General features: G+C 37.6%; 1 protein-coding gene across 1 annotated transcript in view; it reads left to right on the forward strand.

Annotated features, from left to right (window-relative positions):
- LOC145990474 (uncharacterized) overlaps positions 1-21,542 on the forward strand; it is a 462,687-nt gene that overhangs the window by 86,277 nt on the left and 354,868 nt on the right. Inside the window, exon 4 of the mRNA XM_083126168.1 lies at positions 1,486-1,594. Coding sequence (XP_082982294.1) covers positions 1,486-1,594 — 109 coding nt within the window. The remainder of the gene's footprint in view (positions 1-1,485; positions 1,595-21,542) is intronic.

Below are 21,542 nucleotides of genomic sequence, written 5' to 3' on the forward strand. Positions count from 1 at the left end.
GTCCAACATTATGTACTGGAATATTCATCAAGTTCTTCTTTGAAGACACCACACACATCTGAGGCTTTCCGTATTGAATATTGCCCTTCTCTAACTGCAGTGATAGCTTCTTCCATACCTACAACCGACCAGGAACTATAAGGACCATGAGCAGTTTTCCGAATGTAGTTACGAGGCATCTGAAACAAAACAAAACGTTGCTATAACCTACATTAAAGCATACGTACACATGTGTTGTGGTACAAATTAGGCTGATGATGATCATAGACAGACAGACTGATTTATTAAAATATAAATATAGCCTACTGGATCCGTCCAGTTATTTCAAAACAATGAAACAGAAAGAAGAATCGAATGATCCGATTTACCCTGATACACACCTTATTAAAAACCTATTTTTTTTGGCAGTGATTTCTGTGTTTTGTTTAAAATTATCAAAGATCTGGCGAGGCATGCTTAATTCAATAAAATATTACAATTTAAAATAAAATTTACTTAACAAGCAATGAATAGAAGCTTATTCCACGACAATGAAAACTTACATCGGCTGCTTTTTTTTCCGCACAAAAATGCACAACTTGAAACAATGTAGTCTGGAACTCTTCTGGAGCCAAACAAACAATGGATTCTGGCAGTTGTTGTTTCTTCTGAGAGGTGGCAGCACAATGTACACCGCAATGACGCAAGAATTTAATTTCTTGTGTCTGCAAAACTGAGTTCTTTTCACCCGATCCGATTTCCCCCTACCTACCCTACTTAATGCGTCAAATTATGCGTTTTATGCACCTTCTTGCATCAAACGTCATGCATTTTTTTGTTTCAGCTGATGCATTTACTTTTCTGTGTGCAGAAACAAAGAAAGACAAACAGAATAGCTTAGTTGCGCTTCTGCTAAGTTTATGATAATCATCTTTCGATTTAAAAAATGAATTTTAATCCAAGATGGAGGATCTCTAGGTGGCCAACATATTGGAAACATATCCTTACAAACTGTGCCCTTTCCACATCATGTATCGGGCATTTTATCCATTTTATCATATTTCAAACTCGCTAAACATTTTTGTGAGATTTTTTGGTAGCATTACGCAACTTTCTCGACCCATGTTTTTGAATTTAGAAAAATTGAGCTTTTTTCACGTAATGAACACTTATATAATATAATTTCCTTCTCATTATTCGGTTATTGAATGTTGATATTATTGAATTTAGATAAAGTATAATGCTCGCCAGAATCTAGTTTTTTCTGCTTCATATTGTATATTCATCAAATACAGTGCTGTATAAATATTTCAAGTATGAGGTCACAGTAAAACTGTTGTGACTGACTATGCGTTACTGTTTGTAAGAAAAGGTTAAATTTGAGGTATTAATTTTTTAACACATTTCTTATATCTAAATTGTAAGAGGTTTGTTACATGGATAAATATTACTTAATCAGAAAAATATGGACTAGAACTTAATTTTCTGAATTTGTTTATTTTCCAGGGCTGCAGTTGAACGAGACCTCTTGCATCTGTCTGGGAACATCCCTCACTTGCGAGTACCAGGGGTGGAGGAGGGTGCCTGGGAATCTACCGCCGGAGACTACCCTTCTGTAAGTACTACGTTCAATTTTCAAAAAGTGTGCATTACTCCGGAACATGAAGGTTATATGTGGGCTAGAGAAATGATTCCACATATTCTTTATCTCTGTTATAGTGAGGATAATGCTCAGCCTGTCTTTAAACGAAAGGACGGTGCTGCATCCACACACATCAACACAGTGGACGGTTTAGAAATAGTATTGAAGGAGTATATCAAGAGAACCACTCTGTTGCCGTAATGGACCTCCAAGATCTTTTGATACTACTCTGATCCCAAAGGCGATGAATGGAATGTTTCCTCGGCATTCGTTGAAGAGCTCAGAGGAGCCTGAGTTCAATAACGTCCGAAAGAGTAACAGGCTCTTTTCCGATTGGCTGCAGGTGGCCCATCTTCATCTGTTATTTCCACCTCTGTTGCCTTTCCCTCCGGAAAGACTTTGTTAGGAGTTGATTGTTTTTTCTTGCAAAACGAGAACTTTTTATCCTCTTTCGGGTAAAACCTTGTCGCAGCGTGGTTCGAGATGTCGCTCTTTACCAAATGGAATATTTCCTGGATCAGTTTGTCCTGGGTAAATCCGAGTAATGAGTCGTTGCTTACTTCGCAAGGAGATCAGCGTTGACATCAAAGCGCTGCAACCAAACCTGAGTAGATGAAGGACAAGTGCACAAAGACCAGGTGTTCTGGCGATATCCATTTGCGTGGGCAGGGAGGGTGAAGGGGCTACAACCTTTCCAAAATTTTGAGATAACTAAATAAAAGCAGTCAAGAACTCGGGAGAAACCAGATTGGAAAATGAAAACTCGCCTTAAAGTGATTGCCATTTTTGAGAGCAAAAAGTTTTTAATATTCGAAATATCTTATTGTGTTTGTCTCCCCCGAGAAAGCAGCTATGCATTATTCACCTTTACAGTTCCAACCCTTTCCGAAAACAACCCTGCGTATGCCAGTGGCGCTATCCAAATAGTCAACGTGAGGAATCTGCAGAAACATTTATAGAGAGAGGGAGGGAAAAATTGAGAGAGAGAAACAAAACGAGAGATCGTGTCACAGAAATAGAATAAGCAAAAGTAGTAGAATGGGATTGTGAAACATGTGGAAGAACAAGATAGAAAGACAGAGGTAGAGAAAGAGAGAGGGGATCAGAAAGAGATAGAAAACAAATGAAATGAAGACAAGATAGAAAGAAGAATGTAGAGAAAGAGAGGAGAGATAGTGAGATAATAATTGGAAGAGATGCAGAAAGAGGTGGAAGAAGGACAAGAGAGAAAGGCCAAGGTAAAGAAAACAGAAAGATGGAAAGAGGGAGAGAGAGAGAGAGGAAAAAAAAGGGACGGAGAAACTAGGAAAAGATTGAAAGAAGTAGAGGAAGAGAGAAAGAGATGAAATGGAGGAGATAAAGAGAGAGAGAAGAAAGAAGGACAATATATAATGAAAGAGGGAAAGCGAGACAGCAATGGAGCAGCTGGAAACCAGATGAAAGGAGTAGAGGGGAAAAGAGAGATAAAATTGAATAATGAGTACGTCTGACGGAAGCAGAACCAATCTGAAAATAATCCTAAATTGCGCCCATACGACGGAGGCAACATTAAAACTATTAAAATTTGTCAATTAACAATAATTATCATTATAATTATTACATGAACATGTAAAAATGATACAAGAATAGAGATTTAACAGCTTGTATTCGCTAGTTTTGTTTAGTTAAGATCCTTAAAATTTGTACATAACAGCTGTCTTACCAAAGATATTAATGTACAAAAAATTAAATAGATTATTAATTGAATACGAACAAAGGTTGTTAGGACCAACTGATAAAAAGTAAAGTACATGATCATTATTTATATGCGTATATTATTAGTAGGAGTAGAATAGAATTGAATAGAATATAGGTTTATTTCACTATGAACCTTTGAGGTTGTACACACATTTCCATACATCAATGAGGTTTTTTTGTTTTCCGATAATCCCTCTCCTCATGTCCTCACATGTTCAACTTTACCTTTCATATTAATTGTGGGTTCTTCCCTCACTACAATCTATCAACACTCCCGTCCGTCATCTTATTCGCCCTCTTTGTCCAGACGTAATGTAGGAAGGCTCCCAGGTCCCTTGTTTGAGTTTCGTCCCTTCCACACATTTCCCTCCCCGTAATGGTCCTCATTAGCCCCTCAATTCTAGTTTCGTTCATATCCCTTATGTATTTCCGTCCAGCCTCCGCTGTTTCTTTGCACTAAAGGAGAATGTGGAATTTCGTCTCGTCTTCCCACACATTGGACATTCTGCTCACCCGTCCTCCCCAACGCGCTTGAATTGTGCCCACCTCTAGCCTGAACCATGCCAAACCCATCCTGTCACTCACTCCACACACTTCTACGTATTTTCGCCTTCCCCATTGCTTATCCCCATCCACGATTTGTGCCGAAGTTAAAGATACTTTCCCCACACATTCGGCCAAAATGTTTTGTTTGCATATGTCCTCCAATCGTTCCCGTATGATTCCCATTCCCTGCATGCCCGCCTTCCTCTGGACTCCTTCTTTCCAAAACTACCCCGCACAGTTGGATGCACAAGTATTGTTCGGCAAATTGTCCATGGCGATTTACGTTAAGTTTTCTCTTGCAACATACGTGAATTTAAGGATTGTATTTTTACGTATGCTGGTGCAGGTGTTATCGGCAGCTTGTTTGTCGTCTTGTTTCAATTATTGAAGATCTGATTGCGTAAAACAAAGACAATAAGCACAGTGATGGAAAATTTGATTGGTAGTACTTATGTATCAAAGTATACGCACAAAGTTTCGCAGGCACTGTCAACGTAAATCTGGCTGTATCTAATTTATCTACAACCTAATCCTTACCTCTGCGAAAATAAATCCATTTTCATACAATGCAACTGTAAACGAGTATCTTTGCTTATTTAATTTCGGATTGGTAAGTCTTTCGGGGGGGAGGGGGTTCCGGACCCCATTGACTCTCTTCTAAACACGTCCTTGATAGTGGCACAAGAGTCATTCATAAGTGTTCTCACCGGGAATCGAACCCAGAAATAAAACTTTATGATCCCGTGTCATAGCCAAGAGCGTCACATTTTGGGACTGACAATACTCGTATTTTAATATTATTATCAATATGTACAATTATGAACATATTACTCACAGTAACCTAATAATTATAAACCTTATTATTATTGTTAATATTAATATTCTCATTACACGTGAGACGCATGGTTCGGACCCCTCCTGAAAGGTAGTTCTAGAAACGTATCTGGCCACTATAAATGGCAGTTGAAGTATCGGTTAGCTTTTGTTCATAAAGGGACTTGAACAACGTATTTAAACTATTAATTACACAGCTCGACGGACTTCGAAAAATCCACCGACAATTCCTTGAAGGTTGAAACCTACAAATTTATGAACATAAGATTAGATTCCAATATTAGAATTTTTGTATTCATCACTTATACATATTCAGCACATAACATTTTTACTAACTGTTTACTTTTTACGATTGTCATTTTTTTTAAGTATGCAGGTTCGTAAATTCATAATATGAAGTCATCATAACTGAACATAACACAACATTGTAACTTTTGTGCTCTTCACAATCCCATTGGAGATAGTAAATGGTATATGGGTCTCGGAGCAAAATTAAAGACTTTATTAGGTAGCGTTTACGCACACGCTGAGTGATGTATGCGTGAGACTCTTGCTTAAAGGGAAAACTGCGTACGAAGGGTATGCCGTGGAACAGGGAATCGTTCCTTGGGGTGCTGTAAATTATTCGTCTGCGCTGGGTTGTTGGTAAGAGTTCAGAACTTTGGAGAAACTTCTCCCTTGTCTGTATTTCTTTTTGAATAACCGCAATTTTTTCTACTTCACAAACTTTTGTTAGGTGTATTAACTTACTGTTGAGGTGCGTCGCTCTTGTTAGAAAGTGTTGTAAAACAGCGGTTCATAACCCGTTGCCCGTGGACCCCCAGGAGGCCTTCATGATCTCCCAGCGGTTAACGTGAAAGCTTGAAGAAATGTTATGGGCTTTCGAACTTGTGAAAGTTCGACGAAAATACTGTTAATGAATTTAAAGTAAAGGTTATTAAACCTTGTTTCTATCATTGAAACACACTAAAAGATGCTAACCAAAGCGGTATTTATTTGCACTAAAACATTTTACAAGCAACGTTTCAACCCTATATCAGGGTGTTTCTTAAATTAAGAACTTTTAAAAAAAGTAATAGATATTTTAGAGCACTATCCCCTTTTCAGTATTATTGTTAGCATTAGTCAACTAGGATTCTATTGTCATAACTAGACGTCGAATTTTTAGATTCTAAAAAGTGTGCTTTTAGGTTTCTAAAATAGGCTCTAACTAAAATAGGTTCTAAAAATCGTAAAATAGGTTTTAAAAATGTTTTATTAGATTCGAATAATCCAGAAATAGGTTGCAAGAACTCAAATTGGAACAAAATTCCTGACAAATACTGATTAGATACAATCGTTAACAACAAAATTTCACAAGAACCGTAATAACCAAATATTAATTTTCTAAAAAAAAATTCATTTCTTTACATAATTTTCAAAATTATTTACAAATTATTATAATACTACACTTGTGCAGCAAGCAAAAGTTACTTGTTGATATGAAAAGTGAATCACGTATGTAAAATTTGCTGTACAATATCAGGGTGGCTACTCACTTGGAATTCCTTGAATTCCGGGAATTGCATGTGAATTATTTGCTACGAAAATTATGCGTAAATTATTGCCTCTGAAAATTACTCATGAACTTTGGTAAAACATGAGAGAAGGTAGAAGTGGATGTTTTCCCTATTCAAATTTTTTCCCTCGGTAAACGTGAAAAATTGCAAGTTTTATTAATCCAAATCCCATTAAATTTATACATGTTTATAAATGTTCTGAGGCAAGTTTTTATAAGTTTAGTTTTATTTTTATTTTTTTATGAAGAAAAAGAAAGCTACATGGGAAATAAAAAAAATCTCAATTCCTTATTTTGTGTGTGGGGGGTGAGGGTCGGTAATACGTAAGGTTGGAAAAGAGAAAACATCTGCTTGCATCCTTGAATTTTTGAAAAGTTCGCTTTAAAAACCAGGAATTATACTAGAATTTTATCATGGTCCTAGTGACCACCATCAATCTTTTTGCATGTATCCACACTCAAACTACGCCTTTTGTCTGTGAGGATCATTTCAGGTGCTGAAAATTATCTTTCAACAGAAACATAGTCAGTGGTGTAAATTTGAATCTTAAGAGCCAGTATCACCGCTGGTGATGATACCTAAGAAATAGGTTGTTGCGTCGACGTTCTGTGCTCGAACAGTCAAGTGTGTCGCATTTAAATTTTACTGAGTTAAAGATCAAATATGAAATTTGTTATGTCGCGAAGCCTTTTTTTAAATACATTATTTATTACGTAGTTTTCCTTATCTCAATTTCGTAAAATTCACTTGCTCGCCAATTGTATGTAATAACTTAAATCAACATTTTAAAGCTCAAGAAAGCTTCAACTGTTCTTCTACAGCAAAGAAATGAAACTGATCTTACAGAATTTTCTTTAGAATGTCTGTAGCTTTTCGACGTAGAGAGCAATGTATGTAAATTTTAACTTCGACTTTTCTAAGATGGTCGCGCTAGCCGTTTCCCCCTCTGTACCGCTGGCGCTCCTATTGAACCCCCCCTCCTCACTCCTCGTCCATTACTTTTTTGTTTCGCAATCGGCTTTCCCTTCCTCAAGTGACAAGAAAACCGCATGCTGAGAGCTAGGAAAAGAAAAAAGAAGGCAGGGAAAGATTTTGGGGGAGAATCAATGGTTTGGGAGATGCTTGTAAACAGTTCTTCACTACGCGATATCCTAATATTAAATCACGATGGGTTTGTAGTGCAATGACAACAGTGAAGGACGGTGGATTTCCCCAGTATATTGTTCACAAATGGGAAGGGCTGATTGCACAGACACCTTTACAAAAGGTTTGCCCGCGAAAGAAAAATTGTGCCAAATTATAACTTTTTTTTGTGAGAACACGATAGTCCATTACCAAGGGATTTTTTTAGGGGGAAGGTGACTGTACCCAAAGTTTTCAGGTAAATATTGTGTAAATTCTATCTGGTGGTGGATTATCAACCAGTCACGCAAATGAATGACTTTTTAGCTGTCGATCATAAATAAGTTCAATGAACGTTCATTGTCAGTTTGAGATATTTCTGAGGGTCAATGGTAAAAAAATACTTGATGATCTGTTATGGAAATAGTGCTATGTTTAAACATTTTGAACGTCCGTTTAATTTAATTTCGATTTGACTCCTTTCATGATTTGTAAGTAGGGGGATAAAATATATTTACTTAATACTTTACTGCGTTATTTTTTCACCAATTATATATATATATATATTACAGTCAGACCCAAGGATAAATCGCAACATAAGATAGTTCTGTGTCATCATATACAAAAGTACTTTTAGGCATAGGTCTTATGTAAAATAAAATACATTAATTATGTTGTTATTTCTTTCCAAAGACATTATTTAGTGGAATAATATGACAGACTTACTATTGATAATGACCATACAAAACAAACCATAAAAATTGCATTCACTTTCAACTTTCTGGGTCCGGCCACCGTGGGGGAGTGGTTAGAACATCGAGCTACGACGCCAGGGCTCCTGGGTTCGAATTCCGGCTTGGGCGCGGATGACTGTGAGTGTCCATTCATCAATTTCATCAATTCATCACTCGTCCCCATCTTCCCAAATTGGCCAAAAGTGGCACAAAAAGCGAAGTAAAATGAAGCAAATCAATCAATGAATCAACTTTCTGGATATACGACAAATAACACTATGTAATGTAACACTATTTCTGTATAGGCTTAAGGAATTTTAGGCGTGCTCAGATCCTCCGATTATGGGGAGCAAGGCCATTGATAAAAGTTTAGCTTACGAAATAAAACCCTCATTCCATCTAACTGTTTTATTACATTCATGGGCACAAAACACGGTCGTGTGTATCCCGACGCACCTAAAATCACTTTATTAGATGAATTTCAACTTTAGTGGCACCATTGTTCTCTGCTGGCGCTTTATTTTCCATCTCTGTCGTTCAAAGACTAATTTACGTATAAACGTGGATTAGTACCGCAAATTCAAAACAACTACACATAATTTATTCATGTGCAATATATGGACAATTTATTCTACAGACACATACAGATAATACAACTAAAGAATAAAATACGTAGAGGTGTTAATAAGAAATTTGCTAGTGGGAGAGTCCAATTACATAGGAAGTAATACACTACCCTTCCCCTACGTAGTTACTTGAAACTTTCGTCGGTTTGAAAATAGTATTTACTTTTATTTCTATAAAAGCATAATGTTGTTTAAGAAGGGTTATAAGATTCCTCTGCACTAAATTTCTAAGTGAGACTATTAAGCAACTTCTCCCTCACCCCCTCATTTACGCAGCGTATGCAAAGAGTGTCAATACTTTTTTGCTGAAAATGGAAAATGAACCACAGCAAGAAACTAATGAAATACGTCTGTTTTTATGAACAGCTGCAGAATTATCTACAAACTTGTTGAAAATCACAATTTTGCTAGCTTGTACTCATTGGACAAAATACATAGAACCAGGGACGGCGCTACAAAGAGGTTAGGGGAGATGAAACCCCCACAACAGATCTAAGCTCCCTATAGCCGCCAGATTTTTATAGTACGTTAGACTCCTTTCGATCGAAAATAAAAGAACTAGAAGCTATCTTACCTAATATTTTCCATTATAAAACTTCCCTTAGGGCAAGGCCATTGCAATGTTCAAGGTTGACCGGGACTTTTATTTCTGCAGAGGAAATAGGTAGCAGAAGAAACACCAAACTATGTCAGTTTTTCAAAGTATTCTCCGTGCGCGCCGAGGCACCGTTGCCATCGTTCTGGCAGCTCCCGAATTCCTTTGGCGTAGAAAGAACTTGGTTGTTGTCTTAGCCACTAGTGGACATCGCTCCGCAGTGCTTCGTCTGTCGTGAATTTCTTCCTTCCCAGATGGTCTTTAAGGGGTGCAAACAAATGATAATCACTGGGGGCTAAATCCGGATTGTAGGGGGGATGGGGCAGAACTTCCCAGCGCATGTCGGCCAGAGTTGTTGTTGTCACATTGGCCGTGTGAGGGCGGGCATTGTCATGGAGAAGAATGACATTTTCAGACAACATCCCAGGTCTTTTCTTGCGAATGGACTTTCGTACAGCACCACTCAACAATGTGGAGTAATACTGGGCATTAATCGTGCTCCCTTTGTCCAGAAAATCCACATGGATAACGCCCTTCATGTCCCAGAAGACACTTGCCATGATCTTTCCAGCGGACGGCTGCGTTTTGCTTTTCTTGGGGGGGCGGGGAACCTTTATGCCGCCACTCCATGCTGCGTCTTTTGGTCTCTGGGGTTGAATTGTGCAACCATGTTTCATCACACGTGATGATGGATTGCAACAATTCATCACCTTCTGCTCGAAACCGATTCAGAAGCTGTTCACAGACCGTCCTGCATGTCCACTTCTGATCGAATGTCAGCTGGCGGGGAACCCACCTTGCACAGATTTTGCGGAAGCGTAAGTGGTCGTGAATGATTGTCTCAACACTCCCGACATTGATATTCACCTCGGCAGCAATATCCCGCACTGTTACTCGCCGGTTCTCAAGAATCATTTGCTCAACACGTGCGATATTCACTGGTGTGACTGCAGTCGGGCGAATGTGTCCATGCGTTTCATTTGTCACCAGCTCCCGTCCTTCGCGAAGCTGCTCACACCATTCGTACACTCTTGTCCGCGACATCGTTTGTTCACCATACTGTGCTTGCAATCGTCTGAAAATCTCAGCTGGTTTCACTTTCTCCTTCACGTTAAATTTGATTACACACCGCTGCTCCACAGCCACAGACACACTGCTTGCCGCCATGTTCGCTGCAACTGCTGCGCATGTGTGAAATACGTCATGCCGGGCGCTAGTTACTCGCGAAGGAATACATTACGTCACCAGCACGTTTCATCATGATCCGGCTATACATCGATTTTTTACGTACGAAAATCCTGGTCAACCTTGAACGACCCTTGTACATTTCCTGCTTTTATAAGATCGCAAGATTATTACAACGTGTTGTACGTAAAATCGTGGTTGGAGGTGGCAGCTGCAGATCTACATGGATCAACAACGGACATTGATTATTTAGTACGTACTAAGTAATTGTTAAATCACAAGTCTCCAAACTTGCCAAAAAAATTTGCAGATACTCTGCTGCCTATCTGGTAGGTGGATGTGTTCAGTGGCTGTGGGATTGCTGTTTGGTTGTTGGAGGGTCAAACGATGATGATAATACGATGCCTACGAAGCTAAATGCTAACAATTATTATCCTATGTAAATCATGTCACTATTTTTGGAACGAGTGTGAAAAAATATTTTTTATAAGTTGAGGATGTTACCAATTCTATTGCGAAGGTAACACTGAGAGAACAAACATATTTTCAGTACAAATTCACCTACACATGAGACAAAAGCATTGACTATCAATATCATTGACATAAATCAATGGATACAGTTGCAGCTCTCCCACTGGGCAGAAGTGATTAGTAGTGAAAATAACAACCAATAGTTTTATATGTGTTTCACATCTTATTCTTCTCCATGCAATAGTAATTGGCCACTCGGCATAAATTATTTTCCAACGTCATAAATAATAATTTATTAACATGTAGACCTAGGCTTTCAAGGAATAAAACTGCCCAAGCTTGCTGATTTTTGCACTGAATTGCAATGTTTAGTTGCACAAAGGCTAATCGGGACAAAACTTACAGCCTATAGTGGAATTCGAGCCACTTAATTAAATGTGCCTAACCGTGGATCGAACTCGTGACCCCTCAATTACAAAGCATCATTATTACCGCTAACCGAGACGGGGAGGTTCACTTATAATCTTTCTAATTCTTAACATTTAAGAGTTAGGTAGTTTCTGTAGTCTTTTAATTCCTTAATGTCGTATTTTTGCCTCTCGGATGTTTTCAATAACGATGTAACGATGAAAGGATTGAGAAAACATCGCTGACAATTATGTTCATTGCAAATACTCGAATGAGAAACTACAATCAGAAAAGCTGCCCCCGTGGCGGAGTGATTAGCACATCGCGCTACGACGCCAGACGTCCTGGGTTCAAATCCCAGCTTGGATTGGGTGTCCCTTCATCAATTTCATCATATCATCACTCATCCCCATCTTCGCAATTAGCCAAAAGTGACAGAAAAGCAGAAAAGCAATGTAAAGTAAACTAAATCAATCAATCACTACAAACCGGAAAATAAACTTGACGGTTCTTGAGATGTTGAACGTCCTCCAACTTTCAAAAATTCATTTTTCACACCTATTCCGGAAATTGGAAACACCATTTGTAGAGGATAATGATTGTACACATTTAACTCTATATATAACCTATAGAACCTAATAACAATCTCACAGCCACTGACAAGTTTGGCGACTCATGATTTAACAATTTCTTAGTATCAAATGATCAGTGGTCATTGTTGATCCAGGCAGATAAGCAGTTGCCCTGCCCTTTCACGATTTTAGAACACATCGTAATAAGGTAACATCTTCCTGAAGTAGAAAATGTACTTGAGCATTGTAATGACCTTTTATGAAAGTTTTATCGAAATGCGCCTACTGTACAATAAAACAATATTATACTCTAAAAGGAAATGGCGCAACCACAAGGAGACAGGGGGGCATTGCCCTTTTTGCCTTTTTCCAACTTTGGACGGAAATCAATTATAGGGGGGCATACATTGAAGTAAAAGAAAGCAAGACTAGCAGAATCTACTAGTAGCAGGACAAAAGGATACTCAAGACGGAATTAGTTTTCACGTCCATCTTGCATTATTTCTTACAGACGGCCAGGATCACCTGCAGGGGGCACAGAGGGGCAATTGTCCCCTCGACTTTAAATTTTATACAATTAAAAATACATTTCATAAAATTTTATTTCTCGCTTCGTTCGCGGTACCTGCTTTTCTTGCAGTCTTGTCAACTTCCGAACCGTAGCTAGGAAGTAGCGGGAGTTGGTCCTTGGAGCCGAACAATCTGATTGAGAAAAAATGTAAAAGAGAATACCATGGCGTCCCATGAAATGTTTTGTGCCCTATTAAATCAATACTGTTTTCAACTTTCAAAAATTTAGACGAATACACACACACACACATACATACATACATACATATATATATCACATCAATGCAAAAAACTAAAACAGTGAGATAAAATGAGTTTTTTCTTTCCCAATCTGACTTAATTTTCAAGGTTTTTGCCCCCCCTTATCAGAGGGTCTGCGCACGCCTATGATGTTGGTACCTTCTTCTAATAATAAAAACAAATTAAAGTAACTGTAATATTAAATTAATAATTAAAATATTAATTAATATTGTTATTACATGAATGGGAAAAAGACGCCATAAGAATAGGAATATAACCGCACGTATTCATTATCTAGCTCATGAATAGTTCAGATCGCTTCAATTTGTATAAAAACAACTGCCCTATCAAGGTGATTGTGAAACAGATAAGGAATTGAATATTTATTGAATAACGGGAAAGGATGTTAGATCCATTTGACGAAAAGAAAAGCTCTTAATTTAATATTTAAGCATATTACTTAAGTAGTGGTGTGCATAAATCTTATTTGATAGAGTCTTCCAAAGTTGTTTGACCCCAGTGTAATCCTTTCCTTAGAATATGTTTGACGGAAATACACCTCTCTCGATTATACGACAGATGCTAAACAAAACAAGCATATTTACATTATTTAATTTTAGTACTTCGTAAGTCTCTCATGGAAGATTCGGACTCCCTGGACACCCCGCCTCCCCTAAATAGTCCTTGGCTCTATTACATGTAAGTTGTATTGCGATGTTCGTCAATGTGTGTTTTTCTTCTTTCAGACACTCGGAAAAAGTGTTGTCTTGTCACAGAAACCCTCTCGGAGTTATAAACATGCGGGCTCAAAAGAAAGGTCTGTTATGGTCAGAGTCTGACCTTCCAGGCGATTTGGGGGTGGGGGTGAGTAGCGGACAGGGAACCTTGTCTTCTGTTTCTTTCGACAGAGCAACCCTCCACCAGTAAAGTCTCAATAGTCGAAGGCGGAAATGGAATCAATATTGGTAAGACTAGGAAGAAAATTTGACATCTGTCCGGTGCTTTTTTCGAGTGACGCTGATACGGGCTCTTAAACATTACTTCGCAAGGCGTGAATACCATAAAGGACAAAACTGACGCAAAACTGAGCAAAGCCACACAGATCAGAAGTTTGCACTTTGGAATGTGCAGGCAGTAAAGACGATTGGGTGCCAAAACTGAGAATGGGGAGGGGGCAAGGACAGTTTACTTTATCTTAGTAGTCAAGGCTTAGCATTAAGAGTCTATAGTGCAGGGGTAAAAAGTAGAGGGAAAACTGCCCCATTTAATCGCCTCCACTGTGTGCAGCCAACAGTGGCATCAGACATTTTGTTTTGTTTAGAGTTTGTTAAACATCATGTACTTGGAGGGAAGGAAATAGACAGAAAACTATTTTCAAACACGCCAGTCATGGAATTATTTCACCAGCAAACCTAGTAAATACCTCTGTGAGATATAAAAATGTTGTAAAACCTAAACAAAATATATAAAAACCTAAACAAAGGTTTAATTTATGCACATATACCTAAAATAGGTTATTTTAGGCACTATAAAACTTCGTCAGTTGTTGCGTTTTTGAATGAAACTCTGACATAACTTGTTATTTCTTATTTACCTGCAAAGGCAAAAAAATAGGTTAAAAATCTAGAATCCGAGGTCTAGTCATAACAGGTAATTTCAAGTGGAATTTCTTCCAGCAATGACCTTACAAGGAGTGGAGGATAGTGCTGATCATGTCACCTCCAAAAATAGCCGAAACTGCGAATGTGTAAGACCCTACTCCCCCCCACCTCGATTTGCCTTCACGGCATGTAGCAATGAGCAGTGGTAGATTTACCATCTTTCTATAAATATTGCAATAGATTTTATTGTGTAATGTACAGTAATAGGCACTAGACGAATAACTCTAATTAAATATTTAATGTTATTTATGACTTCAAATATTAAGTTGTGGGGTCCGAAAGAACAAAATATATTTAACAGGGTCCGTGGTAAAGGAGAGCCCAGCATAAAATTTTCAAAAGAGGGCAAAGTTCGAAAAGTTCGATTTGTTGACTTTCTAATGATTATCAGAAGAAAATAATATATTAAGGAAGAGAGGAAATAAGACTTGAGAGAAACGATAGAGAATGAAGGAAAGAAAAACGTGTAAATGAAGTAGAGTACAGAGAACGAGGGAGAGAGCATGAGGTACGGGTCCCAATCAAGGCTCCTCTGCAACAAATTAATTTTTTTTGCGACTTTGTATGCAGCCATCCAACAAGAGAACAAAGCACAGTGAATTTTACCATTTGACCCATGGTGCTGGACTTCTGAGACACCCTGCTGACCTCCGTGGCGGAGTGGTTAACACAGCGTGGGTTCGAATTCAAGCCTGGGCATGGGTGCTCTTTGTGAGTGTCCCTTCATCAATTTCATCATATCATCACTCATTCTCATCGTCGCTATTAGAGATTAGACAAAAGTAGTAGAACATCGACGCTAAATAACAAATATCAAATTAATGAGCAGTTTGATGATAATAATCAAAGATTTTGTAAAAATATTAGCCAATGGACAAAATGAATTATTGTAAATCGAATTTCTGAAGAAGAACAAACGTACTCAATAATGTTATTATCGAAAGTGAAAACAAGACACATGCTGTAGACTTGAAATCAAGGGGTTCCCTGTTTGATTCCCGGTGGTAATTGTAGTTAGGTCCCACATTAAACTATAGATCCAGTTGCGTTGAATTAATTAATTAATTAATTAAAAATTTTGGATGCGTCGGCACACTTGGTCATTTTGCATGCTTCAGAATATACACGGGGGGACTCCCTAATCTAAAATCCTTACCTTAGAGATAATAAAGAGGTGCAACGGTTACAAGTGCAAGGTAAAGTGACCTACACAAGACAATACAAAACACATTAAAATGGTATGACACTAAACAAAAACTCCCTCTGATACAGCGTAAAATCTTAAGTTTCTCAAGAAGCTTAAAAACATGGGATAAAACACTGCCATCATCTCCCAGTCAATCTGTCAACAAGGCAAATTGAAATTGTGTCTTTTATAATTTCGTGCAATTGAGTCAAACAAATATCTGAGGAAATGTTTCTTTTCATTACACGTGCAAATTTTGTAGCAGCAAACAGATATGAATTATTGCATTATCTGAGAATGAGAAACTCTAAGCACGAAGTACATTCTACTTAGTAAAATACTTTAATATTAAAGTTTGCAAGTGGAAACGCTATTTTGTATGTATTTAAGATTTGATTCAACTCAGTGTACATCTTTTACGCAATTTCGCACTCACATGGTTGTAGAATCCGAGTTCTCTTTCGCATGAAATGTATTTGGAGACCACGTAACATTCAGATCTAATAGTAATCGCGATTAGCCAAAAGTGGAAGAAAAGCGAAGTAAAATGAAACGAACCAAATCAAGTTCTAGTAGTAAAAACAATGTCATCGGGGGACATAATTGCAACAGAAATGAAACCATAACTTTACTGGACTAATAGTCCGGGTGCCAAATGCCTAAAAGTGGCATAACCTTGATTTGAAGTAAAATGTTTTGACTGTTTTTGAAAGCTTTCGTTATGTACATTTCAGATCCGATTGATGCCACTCTGTCAATGTCTAGCCGATACTCGATTTTCACTTATGTGCGCATTAACGCGTCAGGGTTGATGGAGTGGATGGCATTTTAAATTATCCTGCGGAGATACGAAGGTCACATACAGGTGAAGTGTAGACCGTGTTTTACATAACCCCACAAGAAGAAATTCATAGTTGGTTATGTCCGGAGATTGCAGTAGCCACCTGATTGGTCCATTCCGTCCTATCCATCGCTGTGGGAACGTTCTGTTCAGAAACCCACGAACATCCAAACTCCAGTGCGATGGTGCACCATCCTGCTGGAAGATCACATTTGACTAGAGAGGAAGGAGCTGAGGGACAGAAAATTGCTTTCATGATGTAAAGACAATTAAGGTTTGACATGAAAAGTTAATAGCCATTGGGAGTGTTAACAGACAGTGACGTTCTGGTAGAAAACGCATATACGATGAAACGGAATATATGATCAGGGAAGCTTTCGAGAGAAGCCCATAAAAGTGAGTTCGCAGAGCGTCACGAAAGCTGAACATCCCACCCTCAACAGTTCACAAGGATCTACATAAACGTCTTCGATTGTATGCAAACAAAGCGAAGATTGTTCAGGCGCTGCAGCCACAAGACAGAATACAACAAGAACAAGAACATCGAACAAACAGTAACCAGGAACTGTTCTTTGGACATGCTTGAGAAATTTACTGTCCTTGAGCTTATCCTCTGCAGCCAAATGTGCTATTCTAGCAGGATGCTGCTCCACCGCACAGGAGTTTGGATGTTCGTGAGTTTCTGGACAGAACGTTCCACCGCGATGGACCAATCAGGTGGCTACTGCAATCTCCGGACGTAACCACCTCTGGTTTTCTTCATGTGGGGTTATGTAAAACACGGTCTACACTTCACCTGTATGTGACCTTCGTATCTCCGCATGAGAATTGAAAATGCTATCAACTCCATCACCCCTGACATGCTAGTGTGTACATGAGTCAAGATGGTGTATCGGCTAGAAATTTTGAACGTTACAAAAGGAGACCATAGAAGTGCACTAAATAAAAAAACAAAACTTTTTAGTTACTTTACATAATGCCACAAAAGCAAGGCTCTACGTCGAAGAGTTTTTTCAATTGTAATTTAAAATCAGGTATGTCTCATGTGGACACCCTGTACATTGTTAGAGGAGTGTGAGGGATTTGATGACCTGATCAAAGAAGGAAAAAGATCCAAAGAGTGATTCATATAAAAAATAATCGGTAGACAATATTCACTATTTTTGTATCATGAATTATAATAAAGATGTGTATTTTTTTTAAAAAAATAAAACAACGATTTTATATTTCATAAATTTCATTGGCTCCTTTTTTCCCCTTTAGAAATCATGTTGACTTTTTTGTAAATCGTATTTTTCTTAAAATGTTATATAAGGTAAATTTATAAATCTATAAATAAATAAGGGTTCAGTTCATCTAAAGACTTCTAACAACACTTCGTCAGATTATAAAATATAAAATACTATTGTTTGATTCGAGAATTATTAAGACTTTAACTCGAAGATATTCTCTTAAAATGTTATTTAAGGTAAATGTATATATAAAAAATTGGATCCGTTCATCTAAAGACTTCCAACAAATATTTCGTAATCTTACACAATATAAAATACTACTGTTTGGTTCGAGAATTATTAAGACTTTCAACTCGCAGTTATTCTCTTAAAATGTTTTGTAGTTTTTCTGGGAAACTTATATTTCTTACTTCTCAAAAATTGATTTATTGATTTATTATGTAACTTTACACTATTTATAACATTTCTGAGAAAACCGGATGTTGATAGGGAACACCGTTCCTCAGATATATCAAATCAAAATTATCCAATATGGCAGATACTTTTGAAGATGGCGGGCAGATATCGATTGGCTACTCGACTGAAAATATCTTTAATGATGCAAAAAATAATTTTACTATCTCTTGCTTTTATCAAGAAGTCAATGATAATGTTTCGGGGTTTAGCCGGTGGCCTGTAATAAGGACGCACTCAAAATGTGCTAGAAAAAATACATGTTTTAAATTTTTTTAAAAAAAAAGTACGGTAAAATCACTGATATTAGCGAAAAACTAAACAGAATCGTTTTCATAGTCCATCTAATGAGGATCAAGACTTAAAAACCATTTTCTGTTCACGACCATTGGTTACTGAGATATAGGTCATTAACTGGAAAGTTCTCCATATTTGACGCCATCTTTAATTACTTAAATTGCTCAAGGTTGACTGAGTGGTATCAATCGGATCTGAAATGTACATAACGTAAGCTTTCAAAAACAGTCAAAACATTTTATTCATACCTCAAATCCAGCTTTTCGCTTTGGCACCCGGATTATAAGCAGAATCATTGTTGAGGAACATAAAATAGAGAAGTCTTCGCGAATAATGGTTGCATTTTTTAAGAATTTGTTGATACTTATTAGAAGAAGAAGATGTAGATCAAAAACGTTATGTATTCATGTTGTAATTACGTACCTTGATGTCCTTGTCAAATTTAAAGATGCCTAATAGTAGTTTCTTGTTGCCTCCGATTCCCTTCTTTTATCCGGCCCTGGTTACTTCCTTTCATCCGTCCAGTCTGTCTCCTTCCACACGTCTCCCTAGGTGTCACGAGAGCAGATTTCAGTAACGCCGGAATTACGGAAGGGGGATAATTACATAACATTTAATTTTTTTCTCCCTAAGTTCGTTTACACAAGTACAGAAAGTGATAAATTACTGGTAATTGGCAGCACTTTGCTCAGGGAGTTTACCTTCAAATAAAAGCATTTTCTCTGAACGATTACGTAGGGTTTCTGTTTCTGTTTCTATTTACATTATTTACAATTTTCTTGCTTCCACAGGTGCATTACATAAATTACATAAATCAATAGATTCTCCAAAACAACAAAGCCGTACCTATGGCCTAACCATTGGTGCTTTCCCTAACACAGAGTTAACTATCTCTGTGGCCTACCCTCGACTTACTTATATTCCGGCCAGTATCTCAACCTGCTAGCCAAACTAGTAGGGAGCGTTTTATTCTTACTCAGCTCTCTGGAGACTCAGATACGGCTCGGAAATATCTTACAAAATTCAAATCTTTACTAATTACAAAAACTTGGGGATTTCAAACAGGAGTTGGCTTACTTTGTCATCAGTCTACCCACCATAAGTGGACTAAACCCTCGAAGAAGGTTCCTCGTCCTTGTAAGTTTGGAAAATAACTGTGCTTCTGTTAAGCCCATCCGTCGCTTTTATAGTTAGGGCGGGAGTCCGTGGAAGTCGATCCCGTAGATCTGGAATTTTCCACGGCAACGGCTCTTTTCAAACAACAGCATCGTCAACTGGATAGTTAAGCATAGGAGAATTCTAATATGCTAAAAATGCATAATTCTAAAAAGTACATATACCTATATGTAGTCACACATATAAAATATACACATGAATTAATCCTTTCACCAAGTACTTAACCAGAAATTAATTAATGTAAGACGAGAACCAGTAAAGAACAATCCGATCTTTACGGTAGTAAGAAGGGAGGCCAGGTTTGAGCAAATGAATTGAATTGAATTGAATTGGTGTTTTAAGTCCACTTTATGCACAGTAAGGCTAATTGGGACTGGACCTACAGTTTAAAGTGGGATCCGAACCACTATGTGCCTCCACCGGGTATCGAACCCGGGACCCCTTGGTTACAAGGCAACGACGCTACCACTGCGCCATCTGGAAGGCCCGTTTGAGCAATTGGCCTTTTATTCTGTGAATTGGTTGTTCACTTGAAATGTCAAAAATGGTGTACATTGTAAAGTGCCCGGCGTGGACCTAAGGTTAAAATTTGGTTGTTAGGGTCACATACCCATTATACATGTATAGTAACACTAACTGAACCTTTTTGGTGTTTCTATATAACGGTTTAATTGATGGGTTAAGTGAATGTGCTCAAAGGTGTTCGATTTTAGTTCTAAAGAGGGCGGTGGAGTTTGGCGAAGGTCGCCGTGAAAAGCGCTTAAATTTAACGTGTTTTTCTTTTGTTTGTGTTGAATATAACATTTTAGGACAAAAATTTGCCGGAAAACACGAAGTAGATATGAACTTACTTTATGAAACTTTGAGTACATGACACATTTATGCAATTTTAATTTGATAAATGTGCACAAATTGCATTATTTTTTTTTCAATTTTCCATAACAAAAAAATACGTAAATAAGCACAGAATAGTTTTGCGGTTTGCGGCTAGCACAAACGAAAATGGCCATTATGATGCATACTAATGTAATGCTCAATTATTTTATTACCAATATAAAAAGGGCTTTTCTTTCAAAAGACACTTGCACAGCCAAAAATGATTGTTTAAAAAACTCGTGTATTATCAACGGCGAAAGATACGGCCGCCAGCATGTTCTGAAATCGCAAGCGGTTCGACACTTGGGCACTAGATGCCTCTGTTGCAAAATTGCCCCAAGCTGACGGGGAGGGCTAGTTCGCACGGGTGTTTGAATCCTCTGCACAGCTGGGTTCCGTCTCATCGTCGGCAAAGGTCTCTTAGCTGTCACTGCTTGAATTATTGCCTCTTTCCCAGGCAAGAAACCAAGAAGCAGAGCATATTTACCTTGAATTGGTATCAGTGACACTTTATATGGAACCCTACCGCCAAGGACGTATTTTGAAAGACTTATTAAGTTCAAAATAATGAAAATAACTAAAAAATATAATAACTACAATTAAATAATGAAAATATACTTATTTAATAGATGGTTATTTATTTCCGCAGAACTTATTGGAAGGCAAGGTAAGGATTATATTGGGATCATACCACTTTGAATGATAGTACTAAAGAAGATTTATTACTACGTATAATAATATGCATAAATATTACCAGGAATTTTACTTTTCGTCAATTGAATCTAACATACTTTTTTGATATTCAATAAATATTCAATTCTTTATCTACTTCACATTAATTTCCTTGCCAGGACAGTTCCTTTATTTATTTTCATTACAAATTTTGCCGACCTTAACTACACGTAAGCTAGATACTGAATACATGATGTTATATTACTATCGTTATGCTCCCAGTGTGGAGCAGTTTGTTGGAATATTTTAAATAAAAATAACTTTTCAA

This window comes from Lepisma saccharinum, chromosome 7 (genome assembly GCF_977018435.1).
Source record: "Lepisma saccharinum chromosome 7, izLepSacc3.1, whole genome shotgun sequence".
Classification (NCBI taxonomy): Eukaryota; Metazoa; Arthropoda; class Insecta; order Zygentoma; family Lepismatidae; genus Lepisma; species Lepisma saccharinum.